The sequence below is a fragment of the Agelaius tricolor genome, unplaced genomic scaffold, assembly GCF_023055355.1.
Source record: "Agelaius tricolor isolate 1412-34295 unplaced genomic scaffold, bAgeTri1.0.p SCAF_2, whole genome shotgun sequence".
NCBI lineage: Eukaryota > Metazoa > Chordata > Aves > Passeriformes > Icteridae > Agelaius > Agelaius tricolor.
The window spans coordinates 12,659,659-12,681,413 of NW_027269262.1; the positions used below are offsets into that span (position 1 = coordinate 12,659,659).

The following is a 21,755-nucleotide window of genomic DNA, read 5'->3' on the forward strand; positions in this document are numbered from 1 at the left end:
CTTCAGGCCCTGCTTCTCATGTCATTCTTCAACACTTTTTCCTCTCTCACAAGTGAAAAGAGTAGACAGTGATTAGAGGACTGAATCTGGCTACCACATCCCATAAGCAGCAGCCTACAAAGCATGAGGTACTTTGTAGAAATATTTTGTCTTTTGATAATTATGTACAAGTTGCTTTAAATAGTTAATAAATGGGCACTCACTGTTTCTATTTATCTAGCACTCTAGGAGTCACTTCCAGATTTAATTACATCCATACTGGAGACTTCTGCTATCCTCCATGTTTACAATATGTAAGAATCAGTGATTTTGCATTCTCAGAATTCAAAGGTATCAAGAGAAGATACTCAGAAAAATATCCATTTATTACAATTGAAAAAAACCAAATATTTCCAACCTATTTATGGTAAAAACTGAAAAGGTTAGCACTAAGAACCCCACCACACAAGATGTCAGTCATTGTAGTAGGGCACAAAGACTGCATTTGACATAAGACTCCTACACAGAACTGAAGGAAGGTTATCACTGTAGCACATGTGGTACTTGTGGAGCCTTTATACTTGAACTGTGATAAACAACATCTGCATCATTTTTCAAATAGTTCAGAAATAGCAATAAGGAATTGTTTGTTAACAATTAAAAAAAATGCCACAAAGCTGTTATTGAGAAACTAAAAAGTCATTTGAACAGCCCAGGCAATTTCTTGATGGAAAGAATGCTGCTCCATTTTAAACTTCAATCAAAACAGAGCATCAGTCAGTCAGAGCATATAAAAGATTTTTAAAGGATGAATTTAAACACATGGGCTAGTCATTTGATAGAGACATACTTACCTGTCTCCACAGTGACAAGCTATATAGAACTTGAGGGGTTTGTTTTCAAACTAACAACCAGCAAGGAGTCCTTATACTGTCAAATACAAATTGCAACAAAACCCTAACTCATTTCAAACATAAAACTCCACTTTTGACACCAAAATCAGCATCCTGCAGTTAATTTCCTCTAAAAGACCAAAAATTACCTTTTGCTTCTCCACATACTTTACAGATTTCACGGGAACCACAGAAAGGGTCCTGAATTCTTCCTCGTTTCACTGCTCTGCTAACTCAGCTGCACCGGTCCTCACAAAGCTGTCCCCTGCCCTCTCTCCCAGACTGCCACCTTGACTTAGCCAACATCCAGAACCTACCTCTTTGACCAGCCTCTCATTTAACTAGATCCTTGGTGGGGTTTTAACCATCTATTTCAGCAGATGACTTCTGCATCAGTTTTATTTCAAAACTACCACTCCCCATTTCTCTTCTACATAACACTGATCTACTTCTAACAGCCCTCGTTTAGATTACAGCACAGTTCTGCCTTCTGACCCAAACTACCAAGAACATCAAAAACCAGATGAGATGTTCTTTGGTTTCAATTCTGTTTCCCAGTCTCATCACAGCTTAGTGAGGAAAAGAAATTCAGTCAAGCTTTAGCTCTGATAGTCCAGAAAATACTTCAGACCCACAAAGACACTGAGTCTCACACAAGAAAAAGGTTGTAAGGGCTGGAACACAGAGAGAAAGCCTTTTCAGGAGTCTGACAACCAAGACCACAAACTCCCTATTTGTCTGCATGAACATACTTATGCAAGTGTTTATGAATACAGCCAAATCAGAGGCAAAATCTCTTGTCCCAAAAAAGACTTTGAGACCATGCTCCAAATCATTTGCTTCACCCTAAAGTGGTACAACGATTATGCACCACTGTAAAACATTCTCTGTCTTCCTCACACTGTTTTCTCTCATAGTTGGTTCACTTGGATTGACATGTTATGAAACAGAAAATCAATGTAGGAAGTTTTAGGACCCACCATAAAAGCAAGAGACAGAGAAGGCAAAATGGGACAGTCATAACAAGAAGCTTCTAGTAAACAGCGCTACCAAACTCACAATCATGGTGGTAGCAGAACCCTGAAGAAGATCCCCAATGTTCTGCAGGAACACTACATTGTGTTGCCAAATATAATCTGTGTTAACCATTTCTTTCTTCCCTGAAGCATCAGTTCAGATATCAGCAATTCAAGCTGATTTAGTGAAAAAGTGTATTTAAAAAATAGAATACACAAAAGCAACGACTAAGCATTAATTCCTGGCAACAAACAACACACACATTCCAGCAGCTCCTTTTAGACAATCCAAATTATAAAATACTACTTTATTTGTTTTCTCCACTCCCAGTTTCCATGTCAGTTATCTATAAGCAAACCTTCCTCACTGAGAAACTGACAAGGAACAGAAAAGTAGCTCAGTTCACATGAGGAATCTAAAAATCCAGATGCCAGTGCTGTAAAACATTAAGCAATTGAACACCTAAGAAAACTGAAAATCATCCAAGCATATGTAAGAACACAAGGATTTCATCCTGCTCACAAGAATTTCCTTCTTTTAAAAAAAAAAGAATGAATTTAAGTTTTCTCTCTTTGTCAAGACAACATAGTTTGAATCCTTATAACACGTATTTTCTACAATAACCACAGTGAATATACTCTTTGCCAAAAAAACAGAAAATTTTCTATTCTTCATCAGAGTCCAAGACTTTTTTAAAAAGGCTGCCACTATGCCAAAGTAATACATACCTTCTGCAACAACCTATTTTGTATCCAGATGAACAAGATACATATAAAAGTTACATAGGTAACATCCAGCAAATGACTTGAAATGTTCTTTCCAGAAGATAAGTACAATTTTCTGCTGGAACAGAAACCTTATCACTTCCTGAAACTACACTCAGATGTAATAGTCCCACAGCTCCTCATGGGTGGAACTATGTAAATCTCTGCACATCTGGAGATCTGTGCTAAATCATTAATAGAAAGAATCAAATTGTTGTTGGCTAACTTTGTGTCTTTTTTAAGCATGCAAAAAAGTCAAGTCTGCAAACAAACTGGCAACTTCACAAGTCTCAGAGTAGGACAGATAGAAATATCATTAATTGCTTTGCTCATTGCCCAGCACTACATCACTGCATAGCACTCCAGCTGTGACACAGTGGAACTCTGTCTAGAAAGACACATCCTTCACAACTTCATATCTGGAGAGAAGATTGCCCATTGAGGAGTTTTCCTCCCTTCCCACTCAACTGAAAAGCTGACATCAGCTTGAAGTTAGCCATCAGTTTCTCTGAGAGCTTGAAAAGGAGGGGCAGGGAATTGGTGGCAGCTACAGCTGCTCGATGACAGTGCTTCTGGAAACAGGTTCCCTAATAACCAACACCGAACAGCACAGGAGCTGGGCAGCTAATTTCCATAAAAAGCAGATAAGGTCCAAATCAGAAAAGACACAGTGGGAGAAAAGAACTAAGGAAAAAGGGGGAGAAGGCTTATATACTGGAGGGACAACATTTCTTGCTGCTTAAAAACACAACACTTCATGTGTGATAAAAAGTTCAGGTCTAGGCTTGACCAGAACTTTCCTGCAAGTACAGCCATGCATTTGCAGCATGTTGGGAAGTGCACTTACCCGGGTATGGTCTTCAGCCAGACTAAGGTGTGCAGTCACTCTTTGAAAGCCTGCTTTCAAACCAAGAAATGAACAAAGCAAAGACAGTGACTCAAGGCAAGTGATTTCTTTCAAGTCACAAAAAAACATAAGGAGGCCTGAAAAACATAAGGACTGTTATGACCAGGTTTGTGTATATGGCATCCTCTCTTAAGGACTAGGAAAGGTTGGGGGCTTTACTGGATACAAAGTACCAAGAAAGTACTTGATTTTCCCCCTTATTAAAAAAGCCTTCCCCTTTGATATCTCCTTCACACAAAGGGTTCATCTTCCTTTCCAAGGCAGCCCAGCCAGACCCACTGCCTCCATCCTCCAGGCAGAAAAGTTTGCTGTGCCACTGCAGCACAGCCCTGCATGCAGGTGGGGAAGGGGAAGAGCAGTACAGTGCTGCTGCATCATCAGCCTTACAGGGAACGGGAGCATAACTTCCACTGAGTGTCTGTGCTGCAGCACGCTGCAAGAAAAAAAAAAAATCAAGAGAGAAAAATGAAGAGTATTCTCTGCTAATTTTCACACCAACATGAAATAAAGTTCAACAAATGGAGAACAGCCATTATGGGATTTTGGATCAGAAGCCTCCTGTCCCTGGCAGGAAAAGATGGGAAACACTGCCCCAGTCCTGTTCCAAGCAGTGCTCTGCATGCAGATTTGGGATTTTTGCTTTTCCCTATGCCATTAGGCCCTCCCCATTGATGACAATTTTTTGCCTTGATTCTTCACACACACACAGTTTATTTCCCCATCACAAAGAAACCTGACAAAAGTTTCCATGCCCATCTCATGCTTCACTGCATTTAAGAGTTTCCAGTGAAGGAGGAAAGAGCATAGACCCAACTTTCTCCACTTCAAACTCCACTCTCAAGAGGTCTGGACACCCAACAAGGTCCTCTCACAGCTGTCTGGAACAGCAGCTCTTCTTGAAAGTGGTTGAGGAAGTGACACAAAGCACCTTCTGTCTATACAAAAGCTCCTTACTTACTAAAACACTCACTACAAAGCTCAGCCACCACTGTTCATGCTTTGTATGGGAATTCATAGGAAATAGCTTAGAAGTAGAATCCTAAAAACAGGCAGGTACAGCTGAGGTACCGAGAATAAGGATCAAATCAGGGTAACAAATCAATCAAGGAATCAAGTCAGAATTTAATGACACCAATCCAGAACTGCTGATGCAGAGCAGCAATATTTACCTAAAGCAGCTTGTCATGTTTCACCTCTAACCATTGCTTCAGGAGTATCAAATTTATACACAGTGCACTGCAAACACCTAGACAAAGCAATCCACTTATTTCAACCTGTAAACAAGCCTTCCTGAAAAATACTTTTTTTGTTCATGAACAACACACAGTTCCACTCTTGCATGCTGCCACTGAGATGAGCCATCCTACCTTTATCCTCCATTCCCACTGCCCATTCTATATATTCCTGCTGTTTTCCTCAGTGCACCTGTGTGGCCAGCCAAGGTCACCTACATCTGAAGGCCAAACAAAAAGCCCTGAAAGGTTTTCAGCTGGAGCAAGTTTTAGGAGTCCTCATCTTTTCCTAGGTCTTAGTTCATTAGCAACCTTCAGCATTGAATACACATAATCTTCCATTTCCTGCCCTGGACACGGATGATGCAAAACCACCTCTCATGATCTGAGGATTTCATTTGGTTGGGCTTGACAGCAGCAATGCTGACAGACCATTGAAACAAACAAAACTAGAGGCAGAAGAACCAGAAGCCTTTACCTTTATAATTTCTCTTCCTCAGTCTCTAGTCCCCCCACCACCTCCCCAGCATTTCCACCGGATTACTCAGCCTTTTACCTCATAACTAACAAACCAAGTGTGACTAAATGTACTAACAAGATAGCAATGTTAGGAGTGCTAGTTCTGCAAGGCTGGTCTCCTTGCTAACTAAGCCATTCCTCCTACACAATCTCTTAAAAAACAAATAACTTCCAGCTAAATGCAGATCAGGTTCTTCACTACCTAAACTGTTTAAAGATGCAGCTATATACACAGGCATACTACAGTATCTGATATCATTTTGAAATCCATATCAAAGCATTATCAATTGGACATAAATCTCATATGCATTTTTGAAATGTCAACAAGCTCAGGTAGAGGCCAGGGAGAAAGAAGTGTATCAGCACCACACCATGTCTGCTAGCCATGTTTCAACAGCAGTCCCAGAGAGGTTATAACTGGAGTTGAACACTGACTTGTTTGCTTTATAGATGCCAGGAGCCACACACAGAAAATTGCTCACTTCTGAAACAAATTACTCTCAGTTCAGTTTCTCCAGAGGTCAAGATAATTATGTCCTGGTGTATTATTGCATTCACCAGCACTACCTGGTAGAGGCAGCGTGCCAGCCCTCAGCTGCTTTAGAATGAGGCTTAGTGATAACCGTACGAGGAACAACAGCTTTTACAGTTCACTCCACAGAGGGTGTTTCTCCAAGCTGTCTGCAGAGTGACTATAGCCACCTAAGCTGTTCCAGATTCACCTTCTGCACAGTCACTCCTTTGTCCTCCCATCCCCACCTCACACACCAGACCCAAAGGGGAGCAACTGAAAGCCCTGCAAGGGGAACTGTCTTCCATCATCTGCTCTGCTAAAAGCACGAGACGCCCCAAGTACACCCAGCAAGAACAGGGGAAAGACTTTACTACTATACACAGTTTCCCTTGCTGGGGTCTCAAACAGAAGCATACCAGTTTTTCTTCACAATTTTGCTACACCTGGTATTTCCTCTAAGAGAGCAATGCTGCAGCTACACCTCCTAGACTGTCCTGCCAGCCCAGCAGCAAGGGCAGAGCACTAAAAAAGAGATCCATGTTTTTTCCAAGACTGACAACATCAGATAAAGTGGGGCAGCCCACTGTCACAGCCAAGCGAGTTTCTCCCTGCTTTTGTCCCAAACAAGGGCCGCACTTGAAAAAAATCAAAAATAATGAACATTTTCAACATATGGATTTTTATGACCAAAAACCTCAAAAGGAAAAAGAGTCAAAAGGTCTCTCTTCAAAAATTAATCCTGGAATTAACATGATTCATTCGAAAACTTACCAAGTGTTGTCTTGGAAAAATTATTATGCACAAACACCTGTAAGGAACCAGCTATTAATAGTACCAATGAAACTGTCACACAAAAACAAAGAAGTGCTACTTGTGGCCCTGTGATTAAGGCTGTGTCAGCAGTTTGGTTTTCATGACTTTAACACCCAGCTGTAAAAATGGCCTTCAGTAGAGGCAAGCTTATTGAGCCAGTATCCACAGGAGCACAGTTTCTGCTTCCACTGGATGAAACACAAGAGTTAACTATGTTTTAATACATGGTCTTCAAATAGTAAGATCCAGAATCTGCAAATTGTTTTGGGAAACAATCATGGCCAAACAGGACTACACCTTGAAAGACAGTTTGATAAATACTGCAAGACAGAAACTTGGTAGAGCACAAGAAACAGAGAAATAAGAATTTGTGATGTTCTGTTTTGGCATACATTCTTCAAGAATTAGAGGTACTCCAAAGAAACTGCCTGCTAATGCACATTTCATAGCTATAGATCTTCATAACTTGGCCACCTTTTGCTTTAACACAGAACGGCATTAACAGATTTATGTTTCGAAAGGCACCATTTGAGATTCTTCAAGCAAGCAATCCATAACCAAATAAGCAATAATTAGCCCTGTGCAAGCACAAAATTAAAAGCCCCACTTATGCTGACACAAGACCCACATCTGACCCAAACGAGCAGGAAAAATGCAGTACTTCAAACACATCTTAGGGGATGTATTATTCAAGGTCCTGCAACAAAATAGCATCTTCTATTAAACAAAAAACAGAGTTAAACCCTAAACAGAATGTGACCACAACCCAAAAGAAACTTCTTCACAGCGTGTTTTGATGCTTCAGGCACCACCCTGAATTTTATTCCATTTTGCTGTTAAGTTTAAATTACAAAAAAGATTACAGATTAGCTTAGAAGGCTAACACCCTTGACTGCCTCAGTATGGAAAAGCAGTAATGTCTCTTAGTTGCAATAATAAAATAATTTAATTAAACACTGAATTTTAACAGTCTGATTCTCACACAAATACGTACTATAAACTATGTTTCCTCCATAAGCATACAAAGGCAATACAGTCCTGCTGTAAAGATAGAAACAAAGTAGTTTTTCATCCTGGCCTTTCCTACATTTTTTTCTCTTTATCCCACATTAAAACAAAGCCTCCTTATTGAGACAATCAGAAGAACACATGGAACTCAAACACTCGAAGGCAATACATCTGACAAATAGTGTAGATTCACAAATTTTCTCCTTCTTCATCTTTCCCTCAATCCCAAACATATGAGAGGGAAAGCTGAACACATGCAGATGCAAATAATTAGCAAATACCATTCTCATAAGTTCAAATTATTTCTTAGTGAAAGCTATTGAAAAAAAAAAATTCTCCAAAACCACCAGCACTGAAACATCAAGAACTGATCTGGATGAAACAGGGGACATCTCATTCAGCTTACTGAATGGCTCACAAGATCACAGACCCTCACTAGGAATGTGGGCTTTTACTTCCCTCAAAAGAATCACACCTAATTGGCTTTTGATCACAATTTCCATTTTCTTACCATCCAGGGCTATGAACTGGCCCTATCCTGCCCTTCAACACACAGAGACAATACAGCAGCTGCCAACATTTGTGAGTAAACACAGGGAGGTTTTACAAGGGGAAGATGGACAGTCACTTAGACAGCCAAGTACCACAGTCTCCATGAACCAATAACCAACCCTCCAAAACTGTTTGGAAGCAAAACCACTCAATTTCTGCCTGGAAACTTGGTTTAACATCAAAGTCACAGTACACACATGAAAGCATCATAAGACATTACTGAGATCAGGCAAAGTGAAAAATGAAACACACTGGTCAATCCCTCAAAACACAAAGAGAATCAGAAACAGAGAGGCTATGCAGTTGATGCTCAGGAGGCAAGCAGGGATTTGGAAGCACTGTTCCTCTTCAGATTAACTCCAAAGCAGCAACCTTACAGTATCTTGTAAAAGCACTCAGATCCATCTCTTCAGTTGCATATAAATACATTTACTGCACAATATGCTTTTTTTACTAGAAGACACAATTCCAGTAACCAAATTCTATCATCTTTGTTTATCCTGTGAAGTGCTTTGTATAAAATAAATGCTTCCTCATTGCAAAACGAGGTGCTACTCAGGACAATAAAAGTCTAAGTTCCATCAGGCAGCCACCCTAAGCACCTTTCACACTCAGCAGAGCAGACAGGGAAGCCAGGTGCTGTGAATTGTATGGGCTATAAGCCTAAATAGGCACCTGCATTTGCTTAAAAAAGCCTGGGCTCTCACTCACTGAAACAGCTGCCTAGAAAACTGCTCAGGTGTTGAAACAGTTAAGCAAGAAGGTTCCCAGCTAAGATGACAAAAATCCATCACCAGCAACAACTGCTTGTATAAAGAAAATGAATTGGATTCAACTAATTAGTGGAAGTTCACTGTCACATTTTGAAGTCACACCAAGTAATTCTGAGAAACTCAGCCTACATAACCAGTATTGAGTAAACTCTTTGTCCACCTGTGGTGATGGTTACACAGCTTGGTACTTGTTACACAGCTTCCACATCAGTTAATGTACTTCAAAGTCATGTGCACACTCTTATTTCCTGCTTTACACACCTTCATGTCTTCTAAAAATAACTTAAACCATCATTTTGCAGTTCTCCCAATTTATCAAAATGAAAACCATGGCATCATTAGGGAATTTCTGTAGTTTTGAATTTGCTTTCAATTTGCCAAGTCTGTGCGGCACCTGTCTTTAACTGATCAAGACAGAAGACAGATGTGAGGTCCTTGAATATGATGAAAACCAAGAGTTTGCATGTGACAAAGCTGAATTGCACTCTAAAAGAAATTAGCAATCAGTATTTTCCCATTGGAGCTACTCTTCAATTTTAAGAATAATCTGATCTCTTCTAATGTTTAAACAAGTAAAGCTACAGGCAATGAAATTATTTGAAATTCTAGCCAGACTTCACAAATCAAAAACAGCAGCATAACAATGCATTTCTACAAAGATGGCTTCTATACATTATTAAATAGTGATCCAGCATAAATAGAGTGTGAAAACATAATGACAATACCTACCAAAGAAAATACAGCAAGTGTAATTTTAGAGACACAGTCAGTCCTAAGATTCTTATTTTATTCTTGAATAATGAAAACCTCTCAAATTAGTAAAAAATTCTCTTCTCACTGAAAAATGCAGAAAAAGGACTTAAACAATTACACTATATATTCAACTACAAAGTGCTGCAATAAGAACATAGAAACATTTAATGTATATCAGGTGACCACAAGAAATTAAACACATGAAGCAAAACCACACAGTTACAACTTTTTAGTCTCAGATCAGCTGCAAGTATGACTGTTTTCCCAATATGGACTAGTAAGGGCATAAAGCAAAGTTTAACTCTTAGTCTTTGTAACTTCCTTGCCTTCACATATCAGAATAATTCTCCAACTTTATTTTGCCTTCAAAAATAAACTTACATATTTTACTGAGCCTGCAGATCTACAACCACAGAGTCCTCACTGCCCTTTCAAAGACCAGCGAGATTCTGGAACAGCTTCCAGTATCATTTCAAACGCTGAAGGGAACAAAGCCACTTTTTAGCCCAGAGGCTGTGAAGGTCTGCTCACAAAGCCCAGGCTTGGGCTTCAGCAGAGCAATGCTTGATCAGTAACAGTCAAATCAGCACCACAAAGAAGCTTCTCAGCTGTACCTTTTTAAGCATTCCCATGGAGCAGAGACCTCAAAGAGATACCTAAAAGATGTAAGAGCACAGTATTTTGCATGCAGGCTTGAAGAGTTCTGTATCCCTTTCCTACTGTTTATCTTGTAGTATTTTAATAGTATTTCACTTCAGAGGCAAACAGCATGCTAAGTTTTGGCAGGAATACATTGACAGACTATTACTGTGTAATCATGGAAAGAATTACACTGACATCAAAACCACAATTATTTAGTTGTATGAAATCCAGACAGTATACCCAGAAATTTCAGCTTTCAAAACCAAACGTGCTCCACAGTAATGTTTATGCTCTTAGAGAGGATATCAGTGCTAAAAAAAGCAGGGACGACAATCAGCAGCCAAAGACATGGTGTCTGTTTCTTATCCTTTCAACAGAGAAATATCAATTAAGAGGAATCTATGGGTCATCACCAGCATCACTGATAAAGCCACCCATTGCTAATGCATCTGAAGAGATTCTTCATGGACCAGCAAATGCCAGGGAAAAAAAATAAACAAAATAACCACACTCCTGACAGCATGCCTGTAATTTGACAAATAGCAACCTAAACAGTCAGATATTGCTACCCAGTTCCAGAATAGCACCAGCAGAAGTTTACAGTAAGACTCAGAGTAACAGTCAGAAGGGATTGCCGCATATCAAACTAGAAACATAAAACTCAGGGAAAAAAGGAAAAAAAAATTTAAAAAATGTAAAGGAGCAGTTAGAAGTATTTTCTTGACTTTGTGTTTTATTTTCTGCAAGACATATATACCAATCTATACACCTTGGGAAGGGCTTATCTCCATTCATAAAGTGGTAAATGTCTTCAAGGTACTTCTGGCACAAGGTACTATCCTAGACATCCTAGGATACAAATAAAAAAACTGTCTGTTTTCTAAACCGGGGGTTGGGTGGTTTAAGGCTTCCTCTGCATGGTGACATGCTACCTCAGACTGCCTCTGGATACACAGGAACAGTTACCATTTACCTGAGGCATAATCAAAAGCCAAGAGACACCTCTTTAATAGCTGTGCACGTGTCAGATATGCAGCAGAAACCAGGCATCTTCTAATTACAGCAAAAGCACTCACCTAGACACTTAACATGGTATCATTTTTTCCTTCTGCATTAGAATTCACCACACAGGCTGTAGGAATTCTCCTTTGAGAAGAATTTCTAAGCAGCAGTAAATTGGTCAAATGACAGCTGAAGCAAAGCCCTGCAGAAACGTTTCCTAAAATTTGACTACATCTTGCTATACTTAGTGGTTAGCCAGATTTTTCTAGAACAAGCATAATTTTTCCTGTTATTTCAAAGGTGTTCAAGCTTGGCAAAAGCAGCACAAGCTGGTTTATCTACTTGGATACCCCTTGCAAAATGCCAAGATCTATGGCATTCCACATCCAAGTCAAGCACCTCTTTGCAGCTGACATACCTGTTGGACCAGTGTGCTTAGCTGAGCATTACAATGAAGTAGCTGACAATATCACAGGTAAGTTTGACTGCACAATGCCAATGTACCATTATTCATCAAACTGGAGTTGGCTCAGGGTACACAGTATCTAATGCCTTCCATGGCACTTACCACTGAACTAACTGCAACCATATCAAAGTCAATGGATTTGTTTTTACACTTACTTTGCTTACTGTCAAATAACACTGAGTTACAAGGAAGAATTTATATTTCCCATTAAAAAAAAAAGAAAATAATGAGACTCTAACAAGAAATACTCCTGAAGAAGGGAGCCTGCCTCGGTTATACTGATTTGTGTGTATTCTTGACTAAAATTGTTACAACATTCAAGTTGCATATGAGGAAGTTCAGTTACTTAACACATGTGAAAAGCACAGGTGACAAAAGATAAGCCAGTTCAGATCAATTTGTTTGGCAGGCTTTACAAAAGCTTCATTGTGGATTTAGGTTGTAAAGCCTGTGAACACACTCAAAAGGAACAAGCCATAAGGGCTTCCAGTAATAGAAACAGGAAACTTGAGAGAATTCCACTCTTTTACCTCACCTTCTATGGTTTTGCTTAAATGAAAGATTTGGACATAACTGCATCCTCCAGATCACAGACATACAACCCAAAGGAATTCCTTAGCTGAGGGTCTGAAAAAATAATCAGTGGATTCATATGAAAGAGGCAGGAGGTGACAAAAATATTAAAAAGAAAATCTTTTTATTTTGCTCACTTGGCTAAAAAGCACCCAAAGTAGCAAGAAGAAATTTAGAGCAAGAGAGAACATACACCTGTGAAAGAGGAAGCTGGACATCAACCACACTGCCACCTTGCTCTTGTGCCGTCATCCACCCAGAGCTTCAAGGAAGCCGCGCTTTCCAAAATAAGCCTGAGCTGTGCCACAGCAGTGTAGGAGAAACTGGGCTGACAAGCTTGTAAGAACAGACACTTAATCAGGACTCTACTCCAGACCCAGAAGTCTGAAGAAGTTGGGATAAGGTTGCTAGGAATTGCCAAGAGAAAGAAACTACTTCCTGCCTCCCAGACTGAATGAAAGCAGAGGCAAGTGCAAGGAAACCCAGCCTTGGTACTCCTCTAAGACAAGGTGTCTTGTCTTGAGCAACAGGAAGCACCACTAGGATGAACACCAGTATCACAACTGCACTGAAAAGCTGTTTATTCAACCTTTTATTTATTATTTATAGGGATCACAGTGGTAGCTTTTGATGTGTTTCTCACACAGGCCATCAGCAGGTTCAAGTACTCCATTTCTCCTTGCCCTTCTGCATAGCTATCTATTTTCTAAGAAACCGACTCCCTTGTGCAGAAAGCTCAACAGACAAAAGGATCTGAAAGAGATAATCAGAGGGGAAAAAAAAAAGACCAAAATTTAGTGGTAGAAGATCAAGTCACATAGAAAAGATTTTTACAAGAGTTCTCTATTCATATTGGATTTGCTGTAGGTACATGGGAAGAGGAGGCTTTAGCTCTTTAAAACTTTAGGAAATAAAGAACTACAGGTTCTGTCTATGCCAGCAGTCACCAGTCTTAATTAAATTTAAAAATTCCCAAACAGTTAAAGATTAAAGAAGCTGCATGCTGCTGGCAATGGGGTAATCTGTTCTCCTGGACTGTCAGTCCAGGCAGTAGTGTCAAATAGCCCCCTAACCACAGCATCAGATGTCATGAGAAATGTTGCCTGGAGGAAGTCATCTTCCCAAACCCTATTTGGTTACCATGTGTAGATCTGTTTCACACCTCAGCACAATTAACATGAACTTCAGCATTTTCTTTTTCCTGGAACACTCTCTTTATTTTACCTATGTTCACAGCAGGTACCCACCACAGCATACAGTACCTTATGATTCACTTCTTGTTCTCAACATTTTTCAATCCACATCCTGCATTACATCATGTTCAAACACAAGGAATCAGACTGCCTGCACTGGTCCTCGAATTGAAAGGCTGCTAGCTGAGCCAGGCTACCAGAACTTCCCTCTCCAGTATACAACTAAAGAACAGACTTCACTGGCAGTCACAAACACTGAGCAAAGCTGTGCAAAGGTGGAAAGAAAAAAAGGAAGTTAATCCATCAAGGCACACATGAACTAATCCCGTATCAGTTACACTTTTTATTGTGAATATCTCCTAGGTAACCTATGTTCAAATGCCATCACTAACCGCATTATTCTGAAAGGCAATGGAATACAGATGGGCTACCCCAGGCAGGCACAGAGAGCAACCAAGGTCCTGCACTCCCAGTCCTAGAAAAAGACAAAAGCCCTGCACATACTGGTGTAGAGTATAAACCATATGAAAGAGTAAAACATTGAACCATGTATTTATAGATGGCTATTACTGCAGAAGTTGAATTAGTCTATCTAGCAGCCCTCCTCCTTCCAAAAGGGAGTCAAGGCAATCAAAAGTCAGGCATCTTTGTATAAATAATGTCTCTGTTTTCAGAAAATATTCTAGTATTCAATTTCAGTATTTGTTATACTACTTTACTCAGTAAAATGCCTTTTCCTCAAGAGTTTTGGGTGACAATCAACAGCAGCACTCCTCATCTATATCCTGTAAAGGGAAAGTACCTGGAATTATATTTTAGGAAAGCTTAGTTTCATGTCAGAGCCACTATTTATTTGCTGCAAATTATTTTCAACAAGCCCCTTATGCCATCTTGTCACAAACTGCAGGTGGTTCGACTTCCAATCCTGTGGAGTGGTCATAATATCACACAACCTTATATTGAAAGGGACTTCTGTGCAGTTCAACATCCCTGCTGAAGACAGGGTCAACAAGTGTAAGTTGCTTAGGGCCATGTCCAGTTTGGTTTGGGTTCCTCCAGGGACAGACACTCAACTTCTATAGTCAATTTCTTCTGTGCTTGACATCCTCATCATTTAAAACAAACCAATCCAATAAAAGCCACCCCAAAAACACATACCCTCCCACGTTTAAAAGAAGTTTCTTGCATTCAGGTTTGTGGCCAAATTCAGTGCTCCTACATCTCTGCATCCTCAGACTATGATAAGGATGTTCAATGCACCTGAAATCCTCGCTCAAGACAACTCTTGGCTACTTAGAGACAGAAACTGAAATAGACTCCTTGGCTTCAAACAAGACAATATTTGTTTAAATGAACAGGCAGCAATACTAATATTTAGCTTTACTCAGAAACTAAGACTATTTGTCTTAATGAAATGGCAGCAATGCTAATATTTACCTTTAGCCAGTTTCAGCAAAGATTATCCTCCTATTTCAATGCGAAAAACCAATCCCTCCGATTTTATCCTTCTGGCAAACCAACATCCTGTCTCTGCTACAGCAGCCTATAATGTTTCTCTACCTGTGTTTTTCAAGTATACACACGTTCTCCAGTGACACAGATTCCCACCTCACAGTTTGATCACTATACTGAAAGAAGCTTTCATAAACATTGTTTAACTGTTTCCTCTGCAACTCTTCTCCAAGTAACATTTATTTTATTTTAGCCACAGAGTATCAAAGAGTTTTATAGGCTATGACCATGACCCTCTACCAGCTACTCATTTTAGGGTTTTCTTAATACTAAGCAATGACTCATGTTCTGTTATTACTGTACTTTGCCCCACTGAGCCTGTCTTGTTCAGTTTCACCTCAACAGCCAAATTTTTAAAAAACCCTACAACTTGATCTCAATTTACAACAGCAAATCTTGCTTTCTCAGTATCTTTTTCCCCCCCTCTTGATACAGTTAACCTTTCTTCAACTGTGAACTGTAACTGTGGCATGAAACTTGCAGTACACCTGTATAAGGGTTTGGTGTGTTAGAGGAATAGCAAAGGCTGTAAGCAACTGAACTTTCAATACAAAAGACAGAGTCAGACCCAACTCTTTAAGCTCCCTTCAGGCTTGGGTGAAAGTTCTGAGGTTGCTGCCTTAAGTTTTGCCAAATGGAAGCTGTATTTGACAGAACTGCAGGCAAAGGAGCAGAGGCTGGAGCTAGTATTGCTGCTGTAAGAACTCTCACAAGGCAGAGACACAACTGCTCCCTCCATGCTCCGTTTGCAATAGCCTCAGGGCATGTACTGACACTGAGCTCTAATGCATCGCTTCATACTAAACTGAGCTCTGAAGTGCCTGCTCACCCATCGTGGTCTACCTTGCTGCCTCTCCTAGGAAAGCACCAGATGCAGATAGATATTATTTACTGCTCAAAATCCAGGGCCCAAATGGGAAAAGTAGAAACATCAACATATAGCCACATAGTTAGGCTCAGAGAGATTATTTCTTGGTACTTTTCCAAGGAGTCAAATATCTGAATGCTCCTAAAAGTATCAGTATGAGAAAGACAATCAGACTGATTGCAGTGCAATCAGACATTCTGAATAGATACTTAAGTGCAATTTAACAGATATTTAGTCACGAGGTCTAGAAAACAACACTTTAAAAGTGTACTGCTTTAGTAGCTTCCTGGTATAAGCAACATGCCATGTTTGCAGAACTGTTAGTAATTACACTGTTAGTAATACTAGTATTTGATTCAAAACTTCCATTTTTACAGAGTAATTCTTCAAGTTACCAAGGTTTGAAAAGTCCAGTACATTTATTTTGCATTCTGAAAACACTCTTAGTGATATTCAAGCTGTTTGAGATTTTTTTTTAAGCATTTTCACTTAAACACATACAAGAGGCCTGTTTAATATAAAATACTTCTCTTTAAACAAAGAAAAAAGTGCTAAGCATTAGTCATAAGTAGTCTACCAGCAGACCAATACCTACATGACACTTCAGAAATGTTTCATCCATCTAACCACAGCAACTGCCTCACTCTGGAAGTTATTTTAGCAAAACAGTGAAATGTGGTTCGTTCCACTGCTGTGGTGTGAGAAAGATAAAAGAAATCTCAATACTGCAAAAGGAGTATATAACACCACTGCCTACGTGCTTAGAGTCTCTTATCAGCAATGCAAGTGCTGGAACGATACTGATTTCACCATAACTCGAAGGGCAAATGCAGAATTTGTAGAGGTTGATACATCTGCTTTGATTTAATAGAAACTAAGGTTCAGCCCTTGGAGCCAGAATGTCATTTAAGTCCTGATCATAGAATTATGAAATTTGCTCTCCTTTGTGGCTTCACCATGCATGCAGCAAACTCCTTTTATGTGGCCAGAGGTCAAACTCACCTTCTTATCAGTAACACATTCACCCTTGCAGATACCTGTTCTCTAAATGTCTTCTATCTAGAAGAAAAGCAAGTCACTAGAACTGATTTCATTAACAGGTGAAGTTAAGCTGGCAAATGCATGTGCCTCCAGACTCTTACTAAACAGAAGAACTTGTGCAGACAGCCCATCTTTCTCTGGCATGCTGTAAAGTCTCATGAACCCCATTAAAAGTCCCTTCATCAGAAGTTTCAGTTGTGCCATATCTCTGTGTTATGTTTCAGTTAAAAGCTGCATCATCAGTCAGTTGCTCCATTATCAAAGTATAACTATCTCTGCTCAACTCTTTCTCCATTCTAGAGAGAAAACCCCAACTTTTGTTAGTGGAAAAGGTGAACAATCCTCATGTTCCTGTCTACACAGAAGTTCTGAAAAATAATGAGTTATCTGATTCCAGCACTATGATCGAGCACACTTGCTGTGGCATCATCCCAACTCAGGAAGGGCTGTTACAGTTCAAGCAGCACCTCACCTGGCCCAAGAGTACTCTAACAACAAAAACCCTACTCCACAATTGCCCAGAACTGTCATGGTCCACATCCAGCTCAATAATTATCTTTCACCCATCCTTATGTGCCAGGCCCTACAGGGCATTACTTCAGCAAACACTCTCAGACAGTGACCACACACAAACAAAAGCAGGTTCCTTATACAATACAACTATGGCAGCTTGCTTTTTGCTGTTGCAGAAAGGGCATAGTTTAAATAAGAGGAGTTTACCATCCAATTCTGTTCTATACCACCTTCAGTCTGAAGAGATCCAAGCCTTTATCTCCCACCTTGAAAGAGCACCAGTTAAAGGAAGAATTTGAAACAGGCCAATAATCTTTAGCACAGTTGATAAAATAATTGCCTGGGAGAGAAAAAGCCTGAGCTCTAGCTTCAACTTCATCATATTTGTACATTTTACGCATGGTAACTAAGTTTAAAAACACATTGCACTCTTTCTTCAGATGCAAGTCTCCCTTTCTCACACAGGAAACAAAATCCAAGTCTCCTGTTTCTGGGTGAGCCTCTTCAAAGTATGGTGATGTTCTTTAAAACTCATCTAAGAAAATAGATGGACCAGGAATCCTGGCAGCAGATCTCAGAATTATGGAGAACTACACGGCCCCAAAAAAGGCCTTTCCTAGCTCTGGTTCTCCACATGTTGCAATGATAAATAATATGCCTGTCAAAAGTTAAGCTAAGAAGGAGGATCTGCTTTGGAAACAAAGTAACATACAGAACACAGCACTGAAAGAACCATGGTGTTGTAGCTACAGGCCTCTAACTTACTATCTTTGATGAAGGGAAACGTACTTCTGGCAACAACCTGGAAGACTTTTCACACAGCACCAAAGGAGTCCTTGGGAAAGCTCTGACTGTGCTCTTGCTAGAAATAAACATCAAGCAGAAGTGTTAGTACATAGAGATCAGTAGTTTTTCCTCTTCTCAGACATAGTTACATCTCCTTGTCAGACAGCCCCTTGGACGGTTCTCCCCAGCCTGCTATTAGCAGACAGCTGCTAACCCATGAGAAGAGCGTGACCAAAAAGTGTGGCAAGAACACACAGGACCAGGCATAATGAGGCAAAACACAAGCAGCAGGTGAATGTTCAAAGCACAGTGCAGGCTCCCTCAGACAGCAGATGAAAAGCTAGTCTCTGTATTTACTCCCTCACAAAGAACCCACTGGTTCTTCCACTATAAAATAAAAAGAGAGACAGCACTGACTGTCTCAGAGTAAAAGAGCAACATGTTTGTTTTGACATGTACTTTTTCACAGTGCTCATGGACTTCTCAACAATCCACACCAGCACCTCACAGTGGATCTGCAAACATACCAGGACAAGTCACAGTTGAAGGGGAAGAAGTTCTTCCATGTATGAAGCTGTCACTAACTAAATGCAAGCCATAAAGAAAAAATGCTGTTCCACTGGGATTCTAAAATGAGCCTTAATGGCTACTATACATTACTTACTGAACAAGTTATACCAATCACAGGAGATACACCCTCCAAGCAGAAGTCATTCAGTACCAGCATGTTCCTGGAGATAAGCAATGTGAAAGGAGAGCAAATTTTCCCAGGTAGTGCGAGGTATCTACATTGCAAATAAGATGTTCCTAAAATATGAGCAAGCATGTCCAGGACAACTTTTCATTTAGCACCCACTTGCCAGCAAAGACAGAGCAATGCAGATCTCTGTGTGCACAAACAGTCCAACAACTATCCCAGCTGCCTACTGGAAGTGCAGCAGCACAAGCCACAAACTGCACACATCAACCCTCCTGCACACCTCACCAGGTTAAAACTCACCACCATCACATCTTTTTTCATCATGCAGCAGTTGCTCCAAGAGAGATTGTGATTTCTTTCTCTTTGAGATCTTTCTTTTCCCATGCCATCTTTCTCCTGCACCTTCTGCTCAAAGCACCAGGACGCTGAGAGCATCATTATCCCTATGAGTAATATAGCCAAAAAAATTGGAGACTGCAATGAACGTACACAAATACAAAACAGGTGACCTGGGGAAACACTTTTGTCTTCCACTGAGGTTTCAGGATAAAGCAGGTACTGACTGTACATGCATGGCTGCCCAGTGTGTCACAGTGGCAAGTGACAAGCACCCCTCCTGAGTGACAAGCCTGATCAGGTCGCAACCAACGCTGGCTGCCTCACACCTGCACTGGTACCTTCCCCACTGCAGACCTCAGGATGAAGAGTCCCAACACTGGCTCCTTGTACTGTCTTTCCTAGATGCTGCTCCTTTTTCAGCGATGCTGGCTTCACACCTCATCCCTGCACACGTTTAGCTGATTTCTCAGGAATTCCTGGTACAAACTACTATAAGACGGTCCAGACACGAGACAAAAAAAGGCATTGCACACCATCTCGCTCACACCAGCAGAAGAACACTGCAGACCCCCGGGGCAGACAAGCCCTACCCACGAGGCGGTCTGTCCGCCTCTGACCCAGCCGGGGGCTGTCAGAGGGAGCTCCAGCCCGGCGCGGAACTGGCGGCGCCAGCGGGGAAGGGCAGCGGGCACCGGGCTGGGAAGGCACCCGCGGGGACGTGCCCCGGGGCCCGGGAGCGAAGGCGCCGGGCAGACCCACGCCGAGCCCTCCGCCGCCCCTCTCCCAACGCCTGGCCCCGGTCACGGCCGCCTGCGGGCGCCTCGGGGCGGCTCCTTCCCATCCCCTCTCCCTCTCCCTCCGCCGCCCTCCGGGAGGGCACGCGAAGGAGGGGAGCCCCGCCGTTACCTGCCCGGTGATGCCGGTGATCAGAGCCACCTTCCTGCCGTTCATCTCCTCGCCGTCGTCTCCCGGTGCGGCGGCGGCGGCGGTGCAGCCACACGCCTCCTCTGCCGCGGGCTGTGCCATCCTCCCGGCGGCGGGCGCGTCTCAGGTGCGGAGGTATCCCGGGGCGGAGGCGCGGCCGCCGGGGCGAGGCTCCCGGCGCTGGGGGCGGGCACAGAGGGGAGGATGCCTGCCGGCACCCGGGGTTACCTGCGCTGCCCCGGCCGCCGCCGCCGCGGCATTTCCGCGCTCCCGCCCCACCGCCCGCGCTCCCGCCCGCGCTCCCGCCCCGCCCGCGGCGGCCGCAGGTGCAGCCCCCCGCAGGCGCGCTCCCGCCGCACGGCCCGGGAGCGCGCCCCGTGCTCGGCACCGCTCCCGCCGCGCGGCCCGAGCCCGCAGCCAATCAGGAGCCCCGGCGCTCCCCGAAAGGGGCGGGAGATGTGCCGGGGCCGAAAGCTGGCGCGGTGATTGGCTGAGAGCGGGCGCGGAGGGGCGTGGCCGGAGGAGGAGGAGGAGAAGGAGATGGAGGAAGAAGAGGAGGAGGAGGAAGAAGAGGAGGGGGAGCGAGGCTGCCCGACTTCCTGACCGCGTGTCGGGCCGGAGGATGCGCCGGCGGTGCTGAGTGAGGCAGCGGGGCCGGGATCACAGCGCCCCCCGCGGCGCGGAGGAGTCACCGAGGCACCGCCGCGGGGGCCGCGCTGGAGGTGCCCAGCCTTCCCACTCTGGAAACGCTCGGTTATGAACGGACCAAAGGCGTCTGGAAAAAGGGATTTACAGCAAGTGTTTCTTCTTCTGATGAGGCACTGGACCAGCACGGCTTTTATCCAGGCAGCAGGTCGCTGTATGTATAAGGAAGAAGGTGCATGCCCGAGGTTTGCTGCTATTCCATGAAGGATTTCTCATCCATTCCCTCAATGCATGCTTGGATGATGAGGCTTCTGCGTATGCAGATGACCATCGTACTGCTAATTTTTCTATTATTGTGCTACATGACCAAAAATTTTCAATGTCATTGAAAACCCATAGTACATTTTAAAAAAAGCAAAAAACAAAACAACAACAAAAAAACAAAACAAACAAACAAAACCCCCCCCCGAGTCTAGGAGCATAATGCCCTTCAAATGGAACTGTACTCTCAAATTGTGAATACTTTCTTGCATGCCGCTCCCCACTTTCTCGGTTTAAATTCCCTTCTTGCGGCCTCACGGTTTGTGATGCCATGGTGAATTTGTATTATGTCATGGTTACATAGTTCCAGGATGTCATCCCAGCTGTACCATTTCTGCCTCCTGTTTCTGAAGCCTCTTCTCAACAAGCACATGCATTTTTATCAAGTTGGTAACATTGGCTACTACTTGTGCAAAATGACTTCTTCCCACTAAGTGGGATTTTATGGATGTACAGTCTCGGATTCAGAGAGGAGGGGCACCACACATGAGCTCCACCCTCTCAGT

General features: G+C 42.3%; 1 protein-coding gene and 1 long non-coding RNA gene across 2 annotated transcripts in view; both read right to left on the bottom strand.

Moving 5' to 3' along the window:
• GMDS (GDP-mannose 4,6-dehydratase) overlaps nucleotides 1-20,694 on the bottom strand; it is a 409,468-nt gene extending 388,774 nt beyond the window's left edge. Inside the window, exon 1 of the mRNA XM_071452998.1 lies at nucleotides 20,266-20,694. Within this exon, the coding sequence (XP_071309099.1) occupies nucleotides 20,266-20,385 (120 nt within the window). The 5' untranslated portion in view covers nucleotides 20,386-20,694. The remainder of the gene's footprint in view (nucleotides 1-20,265) is intronic.
• On the bottom strand, nucleotides 12,996-20,225 carry LOC139602828 (uncharacterized). Its single transcript, XR_011683489.1, has 3 exons — nucleotides 18,300-20,225; nucleotides 13,670-13,865; nucleotides 12,996-13,160 (listed from the first exon to the last, which is right to left on the bottom strand). It is a non-coding gene; the product is annotated as an uncharacterized lncRNA (long non-coding RNA).
• Nucleotides 20,695-21,755: the final 1,061 nt, after the last annotated feature.